General features: G+C 53.6%; 1 protein-coding gene across 15 annotated transcripts in view; it reads right to left on the reverse strand.

Moving 5' to 3' along the window:
* The window catches only part of DLGAP2 (DLG associated protein 2), a 697,194-nt gene that overhangs the window by 321,562 nt on the left and 353,911 nt on the right, over positions 1-21,721 (reverse strand). Inside the window, exon 1 of one of the 15 annotated variants that reach the window (XM_077884878.1) lies at positions 623-679. The exons of the other annotated variants lie outside the window; for them this stretch is intronic. Coding sequence (XP_077741004.1) covers positions 623-659 — 37 coding nt within the window. The 5' untranslated portion in view covers positions 660-679. Of the gene's footprint in view, positions 1-622; positions 680-21,721 lie in introns of those variants that run through there. 15 annotated transcript variants of the gene reach the window in all.

The following is a 21,721-nucleotide window of genomic DNA, read 5'->3' on the forward strand; positions in this document are numbered from 1 at the left end:
AGCGGGAGGGGCTGGGTGGGGACAGGCGAGGGAGCCTGCGGGCCCAGGCTCGTCCCCACCCGGCAAGCGCACGTGTGGTGGGGGGTGGAGGGGATGAGGGAGACAGGGCGCCAATGGACGCCTCAGGGAAGGCACAACCATCCTTTAACGCACACCGGATGGGGAGCTCTGACGTCCTGAAAGCACAGCCGTCTGAGTCAGGGGAGGTACCCCCCCCCCACGGCCAGGTCACCCGGGTCACGGTGCCGTGTCTGCTCTGGACACCCACCTTCCGCCCGACAGAGCGGAGCGCAGGCCTGAACTACTCCACATTGCAAAGGGGGTGCGTCCAGAAGGTGGGGAGCCAGAGTCTTCAAAGGAGGGACCATGAGCAGGTGCACAGGGGCTTGTTCCCTGTCCCGCCCGCCCAGACAGCCGAGGAAGCTCAGCTCACCCCCGTGGTCCAGGAGGGAGGCTTGGGTGGGTGACAGGGCCACGCCGGCACAGCACCAAGGCACCAAGGCTGCAACCCTGCACCACCGTAGCTCGTGCCAGCGATTGGTGCAGAGGTGAGCAGTGAACACACAGCAGCCCGGACATAGGCACTGGGATCTATAGGACACAGGAAATGAGCATCACTCGCCTGGGTGCAGTGTGACGTCCAGGAGCCTCACTCCCATTCCCAAGGCCAGGCCCCTCATGCTGCTCCAGGATCCAGCAGGTGCAGCTCCGTCCACCTTCTCTATGACATACTATGGACACGGTGCCGCGCCCGCTGCAGCTAATAGTGCAAACCCCTTGCTGCCCCCATTGTGCGTGAGGCCCCAGGCCATCCGCACTAAGGGACCTCAGAGGACACACAACAGCACAGAGCCCTAAGTCCCCCAGCCCCAGCTCTCCTCATGGTGACACGATAGAGCAAGACCGGGAGTCCCCCTGGGACCCCCAGGAGGCATGTGTGTCCACGGGGCAGAGAGAGGTGACAGTTCAGGCCCCCCCCCAGCAGACCATGGAGCCAGGGAAGGGGCCTAGAGTGGGGGGCAGCCTGGGGTCCGAGCAGCGGAACCTCAGAGCCACACACTGAGGAGAACCAGGTTCACCTGTCAGCCCACCCCCCGCCAAGGCCGCGGCCCACCCCTCCCACCCCTCCTGGGGACCTGAACCCAGCGCCGGGCTGCTGGAGCAGATGAAGCTACTCATTGCAAGCACTGACCTGGATCTGCACAAAAATCAACCCACAAATGTAGGACTCTCTCTGCACATCTGCATCATCTCTGCACCTTTATCACGGGTGGATGTGCTCAGAATCACCCAGGTCAACACAGGGGTTGCACAACAGCGCAGATGGCACGGGAGCTGACACATTCAGTGAACTCAGTTTCTGTGGATCAGAGACCCAGGGACAGGCGACGGCACAGAGACGTCTTTCAGGGCCCAAGTCTTTCACAAATGCCACCCAGGCCTCATCCTTAAAGTATTTCCTGCAAGATCCTCAATCAATCCTGTGTCACGGTGGATGGTGGACCCTTAGTTGAACTGCCAGCATGCCCCGTGTGTGGTGACTGTCAGGACCCAGTGTCACCATGCTCACGAGCCCCTTCATGTCCCCTTGGACCTGCTAACGGTACTTGGGGCCCTGCTGACATGCTGTCCTCACTCACGTGCATAGAGAGCTGTGCCAGGCATCGTTCCCTGTCGAGGAAACTTTGGGAGGGCTGGGCAGGCTCTGGCGGCGACGTCCTGGGTGCGGGGATACCAGCTGTGGAGGTCTGGGTGCAGAGGGTCCCAGTGCAGGGGTCCCAGGCGCAGGGGGTCTTGGTATAGGGGTCCTGGGTGCGGGGGCCCCAGTGTAGGGGTCCCAGGTGTGGGGGTCCGGGTGCAGGGGAGTCCGGGCCCGGGGGTCACAGGTACAGGGGTCCTGGGTGCGGGGGTCGCAGGTGTGGAGGTTGCGGGGGTGGGTTCCAGGTGTGGGGGTCCTGGGTGTGAGGGTCCTGGGTAAGGGGTCCAGGTGTGAGGGTTTGGGTGCAGGGGTCCGGGGGTGTGGGGTCTGGGGGTGGGGGTCCCAGGTGTGAGAGTCCGGGTGCAGGGGTGTGGGTGCAGGGCTGCTCCCTTCCCTGGGGCCTCACTGGCATCAGAGCGAGACACCCCAGCCCCTGGGCCCACACTCCAGAGCACGGTGACCGCATGGCAGCCTGCGGGCACCAGAGCCGAGGCCGGAGGAGGAGCAGCCTGTTGGGGGCAAGGGTGACCTCGAGTGAAGATGCCAGCGTTCACCCAGCAGCAGGTCAGCCTGGCGGGCGACACTCTGCCCACCCCGGGCCCCTCCCCCGGCCTTGACCCTCGGCCGAGCGGCGGGAGGACAGGGCGAGGACAGGGCGTCCCTCGAGCGTGGGCTGAGCCCCAGGCCGCGCCGTCCCCCGCTGCCCAGGGTGGGGGCCTCCCGCTGGGCTCTGGCTGCAGGCACCGGGCCGGGCACCGACCAGGGGCCGCCGAGCCCTCGGAGCTGCGCCGCCGCCGCGTTAGAGGGGGCGTCCAAGCCACGCCAGCCCGTCCGCCCTGAGGAACAGCCACGAGAGCAACAGTCACACTGTGCAAGGGAGTCAAAGCTGATACCGGCGGATCCACCATCATTAGCGCCGAGTCTCATTTCAATTAGGAGAAGACTACACTGATTTATGCTAATTGACACGAGACGGAGAAATCCTTGTGACGATTTGAAGGGCACAGGGTCTATGCCTGAGCCGGACGCAGCCCCCGCGTGGGCTTACTCCCCAGCACCGAAGCACCGACCTTGAGCGCCTCCCGCTCTTCCCTGGGCGGGAGGCGTGTGCCCTCGGTCACTCTTCCAGGAAACGGGGAGCCGCGGCGCGCCCGGTGTGTCTGTAGGTGTCGTACCTGCAGGTGTTTCTAGGGTGGCGGCTGTCAGCCCCGCGGGCGCGGCGGGCACGGGCAGCGGCTCTCTCCCATCCCGGGAGGCGCCGGCCCGTGACGCCCGCACCTCGCTCCGGGCCCGGGCCGCCGGGGGCCTGGTGCCACCGCGGCTGCTGCTGAAGGAGGCAGTGCGGCCAGCGTGGGGACCCAGGCCCTGGTTTGCGGAAGGGAGCCCCGGGGGGCAGCGGCAGGGCCGCTGGGCTCCCTGCACATCTGCCGCTCCTCCCATAGTCCTCTGTGCCGCTCCAGCTGGGCCGGGACCACCGGGCGGACACCACTCGGCCCGCGTCTGCCCTCCTAGGAAGCCCCCCTCTGAATGGCAGGAAGGGAGCAGTTCAGACCTGCAGCCCCCGTGGAACCAGGGTGCCACTGTCACCACCAGCACTTCCCGAACAAGCAAGGAGCAAAATTGTCACCTTCTCCAAAGATCCCGGCACCAGCACTCAGCCGCCCACACGCAGAACAGGATGGGAAGTGAGACGCTAGGATTTCACAGGTGCAGGATGAGGCGCTGATGCGAGACTAACCAGCTCAGGTGACCCGATGCCTTCTCGACCGACCAGTGACTTCACAGAGTCACAATTCCTTGATGCTATGGACGCTTACATGCTAAGATGGAAAAGTCTCACACATCCAGAAACAGAGAAAGAGGAAAATGCAGACTGCTTGGATCTCAGTTCCATGTTGAGAGCGTCTCCTTTCATACTTATTCAATCCGTAACTCTGCAGAGAGCCCGTCGTGTCCTAGCATCACCCTCCGTGATGTGCGTTGGTCGTATATGGGCCCCGTGCACTTATAAATGCAGAGCAAAGCCTGGAAAGACCAACAGTGGATTTCTATCAGTTTCGTTCTAGGGAGATGTGGCAACAGGAGTGAGCATATGGGTCACGGGCAATGAAATGAAGCTCTCAGTGAACAGAGGCTGACATTTAATTGGGAAATGAAATTTTAAATCGAACTCCAATAAAAATATACATATTAAAAAATAGTCACCTGAAAAATGGAAAAAAAACAATTTTAAAAATTCAGGCAGTTAAAGTATAAAGGAAAAAAAATATTTCTGGCACAAAGTAACTCCCTAAATATTAGCTGTTGTTGTTACTATTTTCCGAGTTTGCCTTCGTTCCAGTTTGAAAAGAAACAGGACAGGAGGGAAGGACAGATTCCACCCCTAGGGATGCTCCAGGACTCAACGGGACAATCCTATAAATGCCTATTACCCAAACCTAGCCCATGCTGATCGATCACCAGATGTCAGCAATTTAATAGGTATTCTCACCGCTTATCAATCTATAGATATGAGAATCAGACACCAATGAGAGGAACCGGTTACAGTACAGTACGAGCTGTGCTGGAGGGAAGAGACACGTATTCCAGACGCCTGTGCGGCCTGGGAGCTGGGGATCTGCAGGGGCAGCGGGAGTGACGGGCTCTGAAGGACCAGCAGGAGTTGTGTCCGTGAGCACAGCCCTTTCGGGAAAGGAGTCAGCGCCAATGTCTGGGGAAGAAGCTATGCAACATGGTAGAAAAATGGCTGGGGGAGCTTCTTTTTTTGGGGGGGGGGTAGCTTCTTCAATACTTGAGAAACATGAGAAGTGACGTAAGACACACCACGCGTGGTCAGGCACCAGGCTACACATGCATGCCCCACTGGAGGTCATGGAGGGAGTGTAGCCCCAGTCGCTCAGTCAGACAACTGCACGTAAACAGGATCCCCATGAATTTAACATATGATTTGAAAATGTGAAGGCAAGCCCAGAAATGAGCAGCTTTAATAAAGCAATGGGCCACAGGGAACCAGAAACAAAGGCCAAGGACGAATGAGAGCCACGGTTTGCTGGCCATGGGCATGTACGCAGGTTCCACGGTGACATGCAGAATCACAGCTTCACGATCCGTGCCCACGTGCGGCGCTCAACCGTCTCCGGGGACACCGCGCTCTCTCCCGCCATGCTCCCTGAGCATCTCCCGTGCTCCTAGTGGTACTGCTGCTGTGGCCAGAGTGGGGAAACGCCGCTGCGGAACGTCAGGCGGCCCATGTCCGTGGGAGCAGCAGATGCACAGACAAGAAGCCCTCCAGCTGCCCCGGAGCTGCGTGGCCTGTGTATCCACCTCTCGGCGCGCCCCCTTCCCGGCCGTCGAATGCCTGGGTGTCACGCTGGACTCTGGAGGGTCTCTGAGAAGCCTATTCAGCTTCAGAGCGAGTGGAAGAAAGTTAAATAATTGATCGGAGTCTCTGAGGAAAAGTGGGGTCCTGGTATTATTCACTGAGAAGTGAGCTCGCTGCCGGGCAGAGGGATGCTGGGACTGGGAGTCGGCCTTAAAGCAAACGGGCTCCTCTGCGAATGGATCAATGGGTCACTCCATTCTAGCCGCACGGTCTATGAAGTTCCTGATTCCAATCTTACTAACTCCCATGACAACCCACGTAAATAAGTGGCATTATTAGTCCTTTCAAGCAGCCAGGATGAGGTGAGCCTGCAGAGATGAGGCCGCTGTCACACAGCCAGCTGATGGCCAGGGCCGGCCACTGACGTCCATCTGTCTGCATGAAGCTGTTCCTGGAGTGCACCCGTGGCACCCCTGAATTCTAGCTGTGAGGCGCCCTTGGAGTCTCCATCCTCGCCACGGCCCTGTTCACTGGGCCTTTGTCCCAGGCACGGCAGGAAGGCGGCCTGTGCTAAGCCTAACTCGTGGTTCCCAGGACCTGTCCCGGCTCAGAGCACACCACAGAACTCTCTCCTGGACAGTAAGTCCCCTGGGTCCTGCTCACGGCCCACACAGACGTCCCCCTCCCCAGGCCCCTAGGCCCGTCCACGCGGCGATGTGCAGCCCCAGTGGAGCCCTGACACTCCCAGCCTGGGCCCGAGAAGCCTGGTGTCGTCAGCCTTTCCCCATATTCAGCCCCTGCCACCCACACTCAGCCGCTCTCCCTCACACTCAGCGCCGTGTTCCCGGTGTCCGAGAGGTCACTCCGGCCTGGCACACCACAGCCTCCTGATGGGCCGTCCCCGTGGGTCACCAGGGGTCCACCCTGTGCTCCCCGACTCCACAGGTGGGGACCCTGACACCCACACGTGGCTCCCTGAGCCTAATGCCTTCAAGATTCATCCGCACGTGGCCTGTGTATCCATTTCTTTCCTGTTTAAGGCTGAGTAACGCTCTGCTGCATGGATAGGCCACCCTCTGTTCGCCCGTCCACGGACACGTGGATGGCTTCCCTTCTTGGCGACTGTGAGCAACGCTGCTGTGAACACAGCATACAAGTATCTGAATCCGTGCTTTCCCCTTGCACGGACATCGCCTCAAAAGTGAGGTCACTGGCTCGTATGTGCTAGGGACTGAACGTTCACATGCTCAAGTCTTACCTCTGACATGGGACCTTTGGAAGGTGATGAGATCGTGAGGCCAGAGCCCCCAAAGGCGATGGGTGCCTTCATCAGAGACCCCAGGGAGCTCCCGTCCCTCTTTCTACCACATGAGGACACCCCAGAAGAGGTCCTCACCAGGAACCGACCATGCTGGCACCTGCTCGCAGACTCCCAGGCTCTGGAACAGTGAGAAAATACATGTGTCCTGATAAGCTCCCCAGCCCACGGTACTTTGTTATAGGATCCAAGCCGACCAGGCCAGTCCTCTGTGCAGCCCCTAAAGCGAGCCATCGAGAATGCATGTGTGGTTCTACTGCAGGTATCACGACACGAGTGGCTCCTCTGCCTGCTAATGCCACATGGATCCTGCCTGCGGCAAGAGCCCAAACTGTAAGCGCCGCCTAAATCCCACCAACTCGGTCTGCAAGATGTGGAGACAGATGGACTGCTCGTTTGGTTTCCTCTTGTTTTAGTTTGTAGGGATCGTACTTTTTAGGGGGTGCGTTAGCTTCACAACCAAGCTGAGTGGAAGGTGTGGGCGCTTCCTTTAAATCCCCGTGTCCCCCACGTCAGCGTCCCCACCAGATGGTACATCTGCCACAACTGATGAACCCACATGGACTCACTGTCACCATCGGGGTCAGTCCTGGTGCTGCACAGTCCGTGGGTCTGCACAAATGTTCGACATCTCGTATCACACTGACTCGTTTCCACCGTTACAGGGCAGTTGTTGCACTGCCCTATGAGTCTTCTAGATGACCTGGTTTTCACTCAGCCTGGGCGTACGTCTGGGCCCCTGGTGGTATCTCATCGTGACTCAGAGTTCACTGAGGCTCAGACACAGGTGTAGGTTTGACGATTTCCTCTCCCGCCTCATCCAATTAATCACTGGTCTCCTCAAGCTGCAGCTGCAACATCCATCGTGAACCCACTCCTGCCTCCGCCCCTACTGCCGACGCCTCGTACCAGACACGACGGCAGTGAACCTCCCGCCTCCCGGGTCCCACATGGTGCCCAATGTGGCAACTCTGCAGCTTGAATCGACCTCCTGGGAGCCCTCTGGTGGGAAGCAGCTGACCTCCCCACGGTGCCTGCGAGGCTCTGGCCCCTGGTCCTTCTCACGGTGGTGCTGGCGCTGACTGCGAGGCTCCGTCCTCACCGCACTGAGGGAGAGGATCGGCATCTGCTGCTCCCCCTCCAGGACATTCTTCCTCCAGACTTTAACACGGGGCTGTGTCCTGTGCTGGGGGACACACATCCTGAACAGACCCCTCTGCTGTCATCCTCAACCCCTTACCTATCGCTTGTTCAGCCTCAAAGTCACTACTGATTTATTTGTGCATTTGGTTAAGGAGTTGATGTTCTGCTCTCATCTGAGAGGTGCCTAGGTCCAAGGGCCTACGCACCTGCACACAGGTGCACCACGCTGGCCTCTCGGCACCTCTGCGGGGGCGCTGCTCTGCCTCACGTCTGGGCCTCGCCCCTCCCCGAGGACTGGCCCCACGGCCCCACAGCCCCACGTAACACAGCCCCGGCTGCAGCTCCCACCAGTGCCCCTGGAAGAACCAGCCGCTGCTTTTTTTGTTTTGGGTCACGAAGTCCTTTGCACGTGAGTCAGTGGCTGGGGTAGTGTCTTCCCCTCTAGCTTGGGGGTGTCTGGGGGCCAGGGCTGCATGTCCTCAGAGCTTGTGCCCAGACAGGGTTTAGGATCATAGTAATCACTGAAAGCAAAGACGCCACTCCCCTCTCTCCAGGGTTTATGCAGAGCTGTCATTAAATCCTATTTGTTGATCCCACATCACGATGTCGATGTTCCTCATGTAGTTTGTGCCATACCAATGACATTCGCATCACTAGGTAGTGGTCACCTGTTACCTCCATGAAGGTGCAGCCATTAATATGAGTCACGTATGGATATGTGGATCATATACAAACATGTAACATCTTCAAATGCAAACATAAATCCATCAAACACGTAGGATCCCATGCAGGCTTCTATTTGTATGCCTCACACCTGCAAATCTGCACAGGTACAGAGACGACTCGTACGTGGAAGGATGTTAGGCTATGCTGGGTGCACCCTTCCAGCACGTTCTTAAACACAAGTGTTTGGTCACGTTCGTATCCACCCAATAACCACAGTATGTACCAACCTCAGAGGACTTGGTCTAACTACCGTCACCGTCATGTAAACCCATACGGGATGACAAAGCACCACGCAGTGTGCAACAGCAGGGTGATGCAGGCAGGCTTGGACGGCTGTCTCCCCACCGGCCCCACAGCCAGCAGCAGGTCTAAGATCGCCCCAGGGCTACTTGGGCTCCCATGAGCCATAAATATTTCCACTGGCACCTTTGGTATCAAATATCCCTTTCCTGGCATCAGTGTGTCCTTGGTTCGTTCAAAGAAGTGTCAGCAAAATATCACTTATTTTTAAGCCTCTCTTTGTTGGTGGCGCGGTCCACGGATCATGGCAGGATTTGTGAGAGCTGGTAAGCGAGGCGTTATTTAGTGCCAGGGACACAGGCTGTTATTACTTGTCAAGTCCGGGATCATTACTCGGGCTGCTGTACAGAACGAACTCCACCGTAAAATCTAAAACAATACTCGCCAGGTGGTGGCCGTCACGCTGTAATTGCACCCGGATTTGTACTTTCTATTTTTCGGCCCATCATAACCTATGTCTTCTGCATGCCTGTCACCTGCGGGCAGTGGACGAAGTGGGAAGGCAGTTAAACCTGACAGGGCGGGGTCTTTACAAATGTTTTTGAATTTACCTTGAGTTTATTGTTCAAAGAGAATAGGTCCTCGTGATAGTTTAAACTACATGAAATATTACCTTGGGTTGGAGCTGATCACAGCTACCCTGGGAACCTTGTCCCTGGGCCCGAGAAGGATTTAAACTACGGGCTCCTAAGATCCTATTTATGCTGCATCCCTGTGTAGGAGAGCACCGGTGACCCCTAAATTCAGGGGGGCAGCTGAGCTGAAATGTCACTTAGCAGGTCCATCGAGATGTTGGCTGCCGTGGACAAGTCGTAGCGGTGAAAAGGCACAGAGAGAAGGATGAGGGCAAAATCCTGCAAAGCAGTAACCCAGCTGAAAGTGTCATCAACTCAACATTGTACAATCCCAAGTAGGACAGGGATGGGTGGGAAACTCATTTAGGATTTCTGAATCTGACTGAAAGTGTCTAGGACTCTTCCAGCTCTAGGATGATGTCACTCATTAATTAATCATGTTTAATTAATTAATTGTGTTTGGGGCAATTATGCATGGCCTGAACATTTAACAGAGTGATTGCAAAGCATTTAGGATATACCTACGAGGACCCTACCATGACACGTTTAATGTATTTATGGGGCCAAATGTGTTCATCTGAGCGGGGAGGCGGCCACGGATCATACAACACACAAAGGAACAAGAGCCAACACAAAATTTTAATATGGAAGTTAAAAGCCCGATCACTCCCTTGCTCCGGTCCCACCCCGTGGGTCCACTTCCTACATGCTACAGCCTTCCCTTCTCCACAAGGGTCACAGAGCACATCCCTCCCTCTGCTGCTGACCCCGGACGCACTCAGACCGCTCTGCGCTCTCAGATCAGCAAGCCGGGTGATTCGGTCGCCCTGGATGTTTGCACGTTCCGTGTGTTGTTTGTGGGTGTGTCTCTCCGCCCTTCTCTGCCTGGCAAGTGACTCCTCCTCCTCCTCCTCTTTGCTTGGTGATTTCCGGAAAGCGCAGCTCTATCCAAGTATCACTTACAGGCCGTACAACTCGCCCACGTACAGAGTCCAGGTCAGTGGTGTTCAGCATATTTGTGGAGTTGTGCCATCTTTGCCAGCTTTAGAACATTTCCACCCCATACCCTTCACCGGCTAAGCTGCGGTCCTCATCCTCCCGGCCCTGGAAACCACTCATCTGACTGCTGTCCGCATTTGCCCCTTCTGGACAGTTCACGCGAATGGAATCCCGCGTGGCCATAACACACGACAGGCTTCACCTGGCAAAGTGCTTCCAAGGTTCGTTCCGCTGTAGCATGTGTCGTTCCTTCCTTCGTTTTGATCATTAAATAATATTCCATGTGTGGACGTATCGTCATGTACTCACCCATTCCTCGGTTGTCGGATGGCTGGGCTGTTTGCACTTCTGCACGACCACGAATAATGCCCCTGATGACACTCACGTATGTGTGTGAGGGGACAGAGGTTTCATTTCTCTTGGATATATACCAAGGAATAAACTTCCGGTCATATGGGAACTCTACATTTAGCATTTTGAGGAAACAATATGAGGAAATAATGCCTGAATTGTTATTTTTTTAAAGTCTCACTGAGAAAAAATAAAAATAAAAAAAATAAAGTCTCACTGAGGAACACAGCAAGGCCACACAGGGAAGACCCAAGGCGCTGTGCAGGGGGAATGGGTGCAGGTGAAAGCAGGAGGGGCCGGGGCAGCTCTGGTGAGCTTCTTCAGCATCACCTAGCGGGCCGGCCGGAGCTGGATCTGCAGCCTGTGGTGCCCCCCACCAAGCGCTTGCAGCGGGCTCCGGCCTCCACAGTGCAGCCCCAGGACGATGAACTGATGCCACAGCCTGACCCCACGGGGCCCTGCTGGGGGGCAGGCTCCTGCCTGGAGACGCCCGGCAGAGGGCAGGTGTTTGTGTGGGGCTCTGGGCCTGTCCCCACTCAGCACCAAGGCCCTGAGGCACTTGCCCTGCAGCCCCACGGGAGGCCCTGAGCTCTAGGGGGCATCTCCACAGATAGGAGGGTCAGCGAGGGGGCCAATGGGGGGCGGTCAGTGGGGGGGAGTCAGGAGCATGTTTGCAGAGCAAACACTCCAGATGATGTCAACCCAGCAGGGGAGGCCCCCAGTCATTCATCCATTCACTCATGCAGGCTTCTCTGTCCCAGGGCTCACCTTCAAGTGAGGGAGGCACATATCCCCAGGGGGTCATGAGAGTAAGTACAACGTGCCCCCTGTGGCCAGCACTCCCCAGGAAAGGTGTAGGACATCTCTAGGACAGGACCCTGGCGGGGGGGGCAGTGTCTCTGAGGAAATGACCTTGAGCAACAGGGAAGGGGACACAGGATGGGGGAGGCACTCCAGAGACAGGAATATTCTCCAGCTGCAGGTGATGTGGCCCCGCAGGCCGGGCCCGTGTAGACAGCAGCCGAGGTGCTGGCTGCAAGGTCAGGGCTGTGGTCACCTCCTGGGTATTTCCTCTGGGGCTCAGAGCCCCCTGCAGCCCTCGACCCATCCTGCCGGGGGTGTCCTGCCCCAGGGCCCCTCCTCCTCGGCCCACCTCACCCCTCCCAGTCTCTCTCAGTCCCTCAGAGCCCAGAGCTCCGCCAGCAAATTGGATAAACTAATTAGTGCTTCCATGTTAATTAATTTCCGTTGTTTATATAAGCTATGAGATTTCTGTTCTTGTGTTGGTCCCTTTAGGTAAGTTTATCTACAAACAAATTAAATCCCATTACACCAAATTACCCTGGAATGCCAATCATCAAAGCAAGTCTTAAATGCACATCTTCCCCACAGAACCCTCAGAGATAATCTCATATCATAAAGAAACATTTAAAGCAGAGGTAACGCTCATAATTGATGTACATTGTCAATGAAACTTCAAAAAGATTTATCAGCAAAGTCACTTGAACGGCATGTGGCAGCTGTGTTTTCCTCTGCGTGTCTAAATCGTGAAAATTAAATCTCCAGGTTTAAGAGTGGAGGTAGCACCGAGCTATAAAACAAAATAAAGATGATCTGAATGTAGTTTCCAGGATTGATTACCTTTTTTTTAAAAAAAAAAAAACACTTACATGTTTTTCGCAGACTTAAATTCTGAAATTCTGAATCACGCCTGCGTTCTGAGATGTTAACATTGTGCAGTTAGTACAAGTCGTTCCCGTTAGTTACAACGTAGCCCATGGCAGGTGACTAAGTCCTACGCGGAGGGAGGCTCTGGGAGCTGTGTCCTCCCGGGGCCCCGGTGCACCATGCTGCAGTCCCGCAGCACTCACAGGGGTGGGCCGGACACGCCACGGCGGCCCCAAGGAGGGAAGGAAGGATGCTTTGAGACACGAGTGCACGTCTATCCTGGGAAAGCACCACAGCTGTAGGTGCCCCACCTGCGATGGGCCTTGTGCACTCACCCACTCTACAGCACACACACGGCCCCAGCCACGCTGTCTCTTAATTCCAGATCAACATTCACCATCTGGGACGCCCGGCTGGCTCAATGGTTGAGCGTCTGCCTTCAGCCCAGGGCGTGATCCTGGAGTCCTGGGATCGAGTCCCACATCGGGCTCCCTGCATGGAGCCTGCTTCTCCCTCTGCCTGTGTCTCTGCCTCTCTCTCTGTGTCTCTCGTGAATAAGTAAATAAAATCTTTAAAAAAAGAAAAAAAAAAAACTCTCACCATCTCACACCTAACGCCAAAGAGAAGTAGCAAGACCAAACCCACTGGCAGTTCCAAGGTCAAATTCCAAGCGTTGAATCCAATGCTAAGCATCATTTTCAAACCACTCCCTGACATGGGATCTTGGGGCCATGACCCCTCCACCCCAAGTCACATGTTGAAGTCCTAACCACCCTCCACCCCCAGGCCTCAGATTGTGACTTTATTTGGAAACAGGGCCGTCACAGATGGGATCTGTGAATGCACGATGAGGCCCTGTGCGTGTCCCTGCCCCACAGAGGGGAACGCATGGGTGAACGCCGCGTGTACACAGGGCTCCGTGCTGGCCTGCCACGGACCTCCTCCTGGACTTGGCAGGAGCCCGTGCTGTGGACCACTACCCCTGGCTTAGACTCTGCAGCTCAGAAAGCGAGAGCCCGTGGGTGCGCAGCCCATGGCCACGCAGGAAGGAGGGGAAGGAGGGCGGGAAGGAGGGTGGGAGCCTTTTTAAGACTCAGTATTTCTCTACAGTTTCAGGCCGCATGGTAACAAAGAATTTCTCTGAGACATTCTGTCTTTACAAACATCGAGGTGCTCACTTGGGAGTTTGAACAGGGCTGTGACCACCCCAACCAATGAGTAACCATGGCGTCCAGCTACCCACCCAGACCCCTCCGTGACAGTCATGATCTCTCGAGCTCACAAACACCTGCAGGACGCCGTCACGTCCAGAACGCAGGGCGCCGCTTACACGGGAGTCCGTGGGTGATAAGAGCACTGTTCACGCCGCCAACACCTGGCAGCTTTTGTCAAGTCGGAAGTGACATCCCCGAGGGAACCCTCTAATCCACATACGTGTTTGTGCTCTGGTTGCTCAGAAAGCCAACTGACAGGTACTCGGTAAACGCTTGTTGCCCAGGATCACCTGTCAGTAAACAGGGGCAAAAATTAGGGAGTAGCCTTTAGATGTGAAGTTCACGAGTTCCTGCCTTGACCCCTGCCCCATGTCAGGTTCTCTTGAACCCGACCCAGGACAGCCTGTGACCCCATCGCTCCCTGCCCCGCCCTGTCGAACACTCTGGGCTCCACCACATGGGTCTGTTACCAGGAACCCCGGAACGCGCGGCATGATGGTGTGCAGGACTTCCCCGCAGTTAACAAGCAGTCCCAGCACCTGCTCTCGCATGACTACAGCCCACCCTGCTATTAAGGGCTCCTTGGAGCAGAGGCAGGACCCGATTACACCACGTGGCACAGGGTCAGGCAAACGTCCGACGGAAGTTAGTAGAATCCCCACAAAAGAGGTGCATGAGTATACATGGCAGCATGGCTCATCGCACAGTTCAGGCCTCATAGAAGGACAAGGGGGGTCACCCACGTGGTGGACGTGCACTGCCCCGTAAGCAATGACATCCTGACACGTGTGAGAACATGGACAGATCTGGATATGGGAAGCACCACACCGGGCAACGTGAGCACGGGAGACCACAGGACCATGCGATTTGCTTCATGTGAACGGCCCAGGGCAGACAGATCCATGGAGACACCTCACCAGTGGCCGCTTGGCGCCAGGGGTGGGTGGGCCCATGCCGGGTAGGAAAGGTTCTCGACCACACGACTTCTTTTGTGGGGGACAAAACGCTCCAAGATTAAATCGTGGGGCTTTAACAGCTTTACAAATACACAGCAACGCATCAAGTTGTATGCTGTCAAAGGGTAAACGCCATGGTCTGCTACTTACATCTCAATAAAGCCGTTTAGAAAAGTTGGTGGGAAAAAAGGATGAGCCGATGAACAAGGGAGTTCCTGAACATTCCGCCTAAATCCTTTCTCACCGGGTTATAACTTGTCCTCTACAGGAGGGCCATGAGGGGAACTGAAAGGTCGTGTGTCCAGCACCATGTGGACGGACACCCAACAGACGCGAGCATTGATGATTGATTGTAAAGGATGAGATCAGGTCCTGTACACCCTAGTGCCCGCCGCACTCTGCCTCCTGCTGGCCCGTCATGGTCCAGCCCACCACATGCTACTCAAGGGACAAGACCACTTGGTACAAGGTGAGGTGACTCGGATGTGACCACACCTTCCTCTTCGTCAGCAACAGGTCAGTGTGGCGGTCCTCACAATAAGGGGGCTGGACAGAGGCCCAGACCTGGAGACCCTGAGGGAAAGCGGCAGGGGAGTGTTCACAGCTGGCCAAGAACACCAGGCCCCAGGGGCTTGGCTCCTTAGGGTCCATATTCATCGCCCAAAGCCAGCTCCTTGCTTCTGCGGACCAGACCCTACGACCTGACAGCAGAATGCGATGCCTTATCTGGTTGACTGCTTTGGCGGCCACCCCCAGTCAGAGAAGTGACAACACTAGATTATAAACCCCCTAAATAAGCATCTCAGGCTCTCCTGCGGACTGAAGAAAAAGGAATTCAGAATTCCAATTCACAGCTTGTGTAGACACTTGCAAGTTCCTGCAGCAGCTCCGTTGTACCTGCCATACAGGACAGGACAGAATGAGGCATCAAAGACTGGACTTAAGGCCCCTCTGCAGCTACCCCAAGGGCTACACAGCTATGCCTGGGTCTCGGAGCCCTTGTCTTTAAGATTCCATGTCACAGAGCCAGCCCCGTGGGGTGCGGGGGGCAGCCTTACTGAGATACGGTCACGTACCACACTCCTGACCCACTGAAAGTATGAGATGCAACGGTCCTGAGCATATTCGTGCATCTATGCAACCGTGATGAGCACCATCAGTTTTAGAACATAATCATCACATCACAAAGAAATGAAACCCCACCCCCTTCCTCATCCCTCAAACCCAGGCAACCACTAACCTACGTTCTGTGAAGATCTGGAGATTTCGTAGGAATGGAATCCTCTCATACGTGGTTTCTGTGTCTAGCTTTGTTCACTGAACATACGTTTTCGAGGTTCTTCCGTGGTATAGTGCGAGTCAGAACTCCGCTGCCTGTTACCTCAGGAAGACGTCCTGTGGTAGGATATGCCGTGATGCATCACTCCACTCACCAGCCAGCGGCCCTCTGGGTTGTTTCCGCACTTCGGCTGCTGTTCACAACACCACCTTGAACGTGTGCGTGTTGTGTGGGCAGGTGTTTTCTTCATTAGTCTTGGGGACACCCCTACAAGTGGGATCACGGGCCATATCACCAGCTCTACCTTTACTTATCTGAGGAAGTGCCGACTGTCTTCTGTGGCGGCTGCCCCACCCCACTTTCCCCGAGTGCTGCACAAGGTCTGACTTCCCACGCCCTTGCCAACACTTGGTGACAATCAGGAGATTGTCAGTCTCCTTTATGTCAGATGTCCTCGCGGGTGTGAAGGGGCGTCTCACACTGTCCTGGTCCACCTCTCCCTGGTGACGAGTGGTTGTGGGCACCTTTTCATGTGCTTCTCGGCTACTGTATGTCTCCTTAGGATAACCTAGATCTTTTGCCCATTTTTTTTTAAATTGGTTTATTTGTACTTTTAAAAAACTGAGTTGGGGTGGCGGGGGGTCTTTGCATATCCTAGGTACAAAGCCCTACCAGATAAATAATGTGCAAATATTTCCTCCCACTCTGTGGGTTGTCTTCTCACTTTCTTGATGCTGCCTTTTGAGGTACAACTTTTTAAAATTTTTTTGACAAATTCCAATTTATCTACTTTTCCTGTGGTCAATTGTGCTCTTGACGTAACATCAAAGAAACCACTGCTGACTCCAAGATTATGAAGACTTCCCTCTGTTTTATTCAAATGATTTTAGTTATTATATTTAACACTGATTCATTCTGAGTCACTAGTTTGTGTCGACAGTGGAAGTAGAGAGCCAACTTCAATATTTTGCACGTGGATACCCAGTTGTCCCAGCGCCATCTGTGGAAAACACTACCCTTCCTCCATTGAATTGTCCCAACACTCCTGTTGAAAAGCAACTTACCACAATTGTGAAGGTTCGTTTCTGGGCTGTCAATTCTATTCCAATGATTGATAATGGCAATCCTTGTGCCAAACGATACTATCTTGATTGCTGCAGCTTTGCAGTTAAGTCTTGAAATCAGAAGGTATGAGACCTTATAAATTATTTTTTTCAAGGCCATTTTGGCTGTTCGGAGTCCCTTGAATTTCCAAATGCATTTTAGGATCAGCCTGCCAATTTCTGGGGAAAAAAAATCAGCTAGGATCTTAATAGGGATTTGATAAACCCGTAGGCCAATTTGGGAAGTCCTGCCAATTGACAATATGAAGTCTATTGATCTGGTCTGTGAACATAGGATGCCTTTCCATTAATTTAATCTTTTTAAAATTTCCTTCCACAGTATTTTCATAGCTGTCACAGTATAAATTCGGTACTACTTTTGTTACATTTTGCTCATTGTTGGGTTTCTCATGAGAAGTCCATGTAAATGTAATTAATTTTTGTATATTGATTTTATTTCCTGCTGAACTCAGTCATTATTTCTCATTTTTTTGTTAGTGGATTACTGACACAGTCTCTCTCTTTTCCATGGGTCTATTCAGATTTTCTATTTCTTGTTGAGTTACTTTTGATAGTGTGTGTCTGGGAATTCATCTATTTCTCCTAAGTTATACATTTATTGGCTTACAATTGTTGATAGTATTGTCTTAAAATTATTTAAGTTTTTTTTTAAATTGACATGAAATTCATGTAACATATAGTTGACCAAAACCATCCGATGGCATTCAGCCATTGACAATGCTATGTAACCACCACCTGACTGGTTCCAAACATTTTACCACATTTATCAGAATTCTTCACACATTCTGGATCCTACTTTATACTTCTTTTTTTTTTCTGGAGTTTGGTTGTAATGTCTCTCTATTCAGTCTGGATTTTAGCAATATGAATTGTGATTCTTATTTTCTTCGCCAGTTAACTAAAAGCTTAGCAATTTTTAAAATATTTTCCCAAAGAATAAAGTTTTGATTTCATTGAATTCCTCTATTGTTTTCCTATTCTGTATTCCATTAGTTTCTGCTCTATTCATACACACGGTAGTCAGGAGGGTAAAATGAAACCTTGGATGAAAAGGGGCCTTTAAAAATGAACTTGTAGGGCAGCCCCAGTGGCGCAGCAGTTTAGTGCCGCCCGCAGCCTGGGGCGTGATCCTGGAGACCCGGGATAGAGTCCCACATCGGGCTCCCTGCATGGAGCCTGCTTCTCCCTCTGCCTGTGTCTCTGCCTCTCTTTCTCTCTCTCTCTCTCTGTGTGTCTCTATGAATAAATAAATTTTAAAAAAATGAACTTGTAGGGCTGCCTGGGTGGCTCGGCTGGTTGAGTGAGTTTGGCTCAGGTCATGACCTGAGGTCCTGGGATCGAGTCCCATGTCAGGCTCCCTGCTTCTCTCTCCATTCCCCCACCCCCACCCCACTCATGGTGTCTCTCTCTCTTTCTCTCTCTCTCTCTGTCAAATAAATAAACAAAATATTTTAAAAAATAAAAATAAGTAAAACAAAAATGAACATCTGTATAAATATTTATTAATTCAGTGACATTTTATTGGATACTTTGTACTTTCCAAGCAGCCCGTTTTAGGTGTTTAGCCTCTGTTCAGGGTTCGGCAGTGAAAGTTCACCAGACTGTGGTCATTTCAAATGCTCTTACTCAACTATTTCTCACATGAAAGAACGCTGCCTTGCTTGTCTTTACACGCCTTCCTCCTGGGCCCTAGGAGATGCTCCACAAATGCCAGGTAAATGCCAAAGGAAAAGTAAGATAAGCTGTGGAGAGCAGAGACCCGCATTTTAATCATCCCTGTAATGTAATGCTGCCTGCCATGACTCCACGACCAATCTGATGAACTGATTAACCCGAATCTGCCTTGATATTAATTAATATTAAAGAAAAGAAACCAAATTGGGACACCTGGGTGGCTCAGCCAGTTGAGCATCTGCCTTTGGCTCAGGTCATGATCTTGGGGTCCCAGCATCGAGTCCCTCATCGGGCTGCCCCGTCCACGTGCAAAAAGCCCTCTGCCTGTGTCTCTCTTTGTCTCTCATGAATAAATAAATAAAATCATAAACTAAACTAAACTAATAAACTAAACTAAAATAAAACAAAGCTGATGAAGTCATCCAGTTAAGGTTAAGAAAATATCCTGAGTGTTTTGAAGGACAAAGACAATGCGGTTTCTTTCCCATCTCACGTGCCGCTTGCTAGAGATGAGCATACAGTTGGTGATCAGTAAATGCCTGCCTATTGTTCAACTGATTTCATTCTCAGAGTTCCAGCAGGAAAATGCCCTACCTCGCTCGGGGAAACCTAAATCGCTCTCACAAAACCCTCCATGATGACTGTGGGGGATGATTTAACCATCGGGTTCCCCCTTCCAAACAGTGTCCACCCCTCTGAGGAATCTTATCGTGGGAACTGGATAAATCAGTGCCGCTGACTCTCTGTAAGATTTCTGGCATGTGAGCCGCACAGTGTTTTTAATAAATTGTGTTTTATAATGGTATCAGCCTGTCAAGAAGACAGGTAATAAACACATTGTTTAAGCTTGGATTTCTCTCCTGCTCACAAAGAGGATGCCGGGATCAGCAGTTCTGGTCACACTCTCTTTCTGAGGCAGTGCTTATTAGGCAATGACTTTTTTTTTTTCTTTAATATTTTAAACTCCTATTAGTCGTCTAGTGGAGGAAAGAGAAATGTCATCTGCCCACTAATTGGTTCAAACTCACCCTTTTCCTTCCCACCGTATAGTCACTGCTCCGAAAATGCAAAGCTATCATCTTGTTATGTCTCACTGCAAAGTGACAAACAGCACCTTTGGTTGAAAAACCGTTTCCTCTTTACCTTGATTTTTCATTACTTTCCATCAACCAAGACAGAGCTGAACTTACCCCCTAATTATCTTACTACTGTTTACATCACCCTGTTTACTTTATATCCAGTTCAGGGAAAATATGAGCTTTTGGTGGGGAAGAGAGGATGATGTATGCATGATGACGCACGGGAATGTGGTAGCTGGTGATGTGGGATTATATGGCATGGTTTAAGGGGAGAATAAACTTGAAAAAATGTATGAGTGGTTCCAAAACAATTAGGCCAGAAGCCTAATTCACCCAGGGAGTGATGGACCTTTCTGGAACGCCAACACTTCCAGTTTGAAGTGAAAACGTATCTGCTTATAATCATAAATCATCCTTTGGGGTAATTGAGACTTTTTTCACGCAGTCCCTGAAAACTCAGATTTGACAACACGAGGCGTGCTTTCTCGATCCTGTAGGTGTATGGGATCCTCTGTGATGCACACTTGCATGCACTCACGCCCTTTACAACCAGAGGAAAGAGGAAGTAAACTCCCTTCACAAATGAGAAGGAACCCGCCTTTGGAAGGTAGCAGAACCACAGACACAGAACAGGCTCCTCCCGGGGCACTGCCCTCTGAGCACACGACCCACGCAGATCGGCCCACGTGTGAATCCCCCCTGGTCCCACTAGGGGATCACAAGCCTTTGGGAGGACAGTTAACAGTCAAGCACGTTGATTTGCACTTCTGCTCTCCCACCATGGACTCTTCAGTTCCCAACTAGGTGGTGTGATCCCCTTGCTTCCTTCCGTTTGGACTTCCTTCCACTCTGTGCCTTCGCCCCACGGTTTTTATTAATGTCCCAAAGCGCCTCCTTTTGACGACATCCATCATTTCCTACATGGGTGCAGGGTTTTGCCCTTTCTTGTTTTTCACCATTTCCACTTTGAGAGCGCGGTGGGCAGCAGAGGACAAGCGTGCGGACTGCGCTCTTGGAACTGTACTGCTCGTTTAAATGCAGGTTCTCGTGCATTTGGGTGGCAGGAGGTGTGCGTGTGCCCAGGTCAGACACGACCACGTGCATGGAAACAGCAACAGCAGCGGATGGCTCCTAGTTCATGAAAGGATATTATGTATGACTCAAGGCTAATTAAGAAGCCTTGGGAATAGTAAGGACGGCAAGTACTTAGGGACCCAATGGCTCTGCAGAGACGTCCCACACCCTCAGCGCGTGAGGCGAGGACCCGGCCACGGTGCTGGGGGACACTCACCGCCCTGCTCATGTGGGGCCACGCTGCGCAGAGAGGGAAGCCACCGACCAACCCACCGTTGGCCGAGAGCCACAAGGGCCTTGGGGAGCGAACGGGAAGCTGTGCAGGAGACAACTCGGGCTCCTGGATCAGGTTCCCGGGTCTGCACTCCCCTCCTGCCCACCCTCGGCCTCGGCTCCTCCGGGGACACAGAATCCGGCACAGGGATGAATGGTCCAAGTCACATCGGACACGGCCACCTCATCCAGCCTGCCGGCAGCGCCCCAGCCTACACGTGCCTCTGTAGTGCTGTCTGCATCAGGGGCACCCTGGCCTGGGCCCCAGAGGCCGCCACCGCCACCCGCAGGCTGCCTCATACCGCGTCACCACTACTCTCATTCAGGTTGCTCAGCAAAGGCCTCTGGAAACTTAAGATAAAAAGGAGGCAGCTGGGCGATGTGGAGGCCGGCGGTGGTGGGAGGCCAGCAGGCAGGGCAGGGAGGACCGAGGGGTCCCCGTGGAAGCTGGGTGCCTAGAGCAGAGGGAGCTCTGCCACCACAGTGTGGGGCGGGCAGCGGCCAGAGGAAGGCATGGCACGTCTCTGCTCTCGGCTGAGGGGCACACGCAAGACCCAAGGGACCTCGGAGGAGGCGGTGCTGGGACCACGGACAGGCTGGCATGAGAAGCGCCGACACGGTCCAGAGATGAAGCCTTTTCAAGGTACCCCCGCTCTGGGTGAGCAAGACTCACCAGGGCAGACGCGGGGGGGGTGGGGGGGAGGCAGGGAGCTCACCCAACCTGGGGCCGCAGGAGTGACCGGCAGCATCCAGGACCACCCCACAGAGGCTGGCGGTCATCGATGACGGGCGACATTCAACGTGTACAGCGCAGAGATCAACGGCTGAAGCTGGCTTAGCACCGCTACACAGCCCGAGAAACACGATACGAAAACCTGTGTAACGACCTTACTTGTGGCTACAGGCAGAAATTCCTGAGTAAAGGCCATAGAAACACAGCAATTTAT

This window comes from Canis aureus, chromosome 36, assembly GCF_053574225.1.
Source record: "Canis aureus isolate CA01 chromosome 36, VMU_Caureus_v.1.0, whole genome shotgun sequence".
Lineage (NCBI taxonomy): Eukaryota > Metazoa > Chordata > Mammalia > Carnivora > Canidae > Canis > Canis aureus.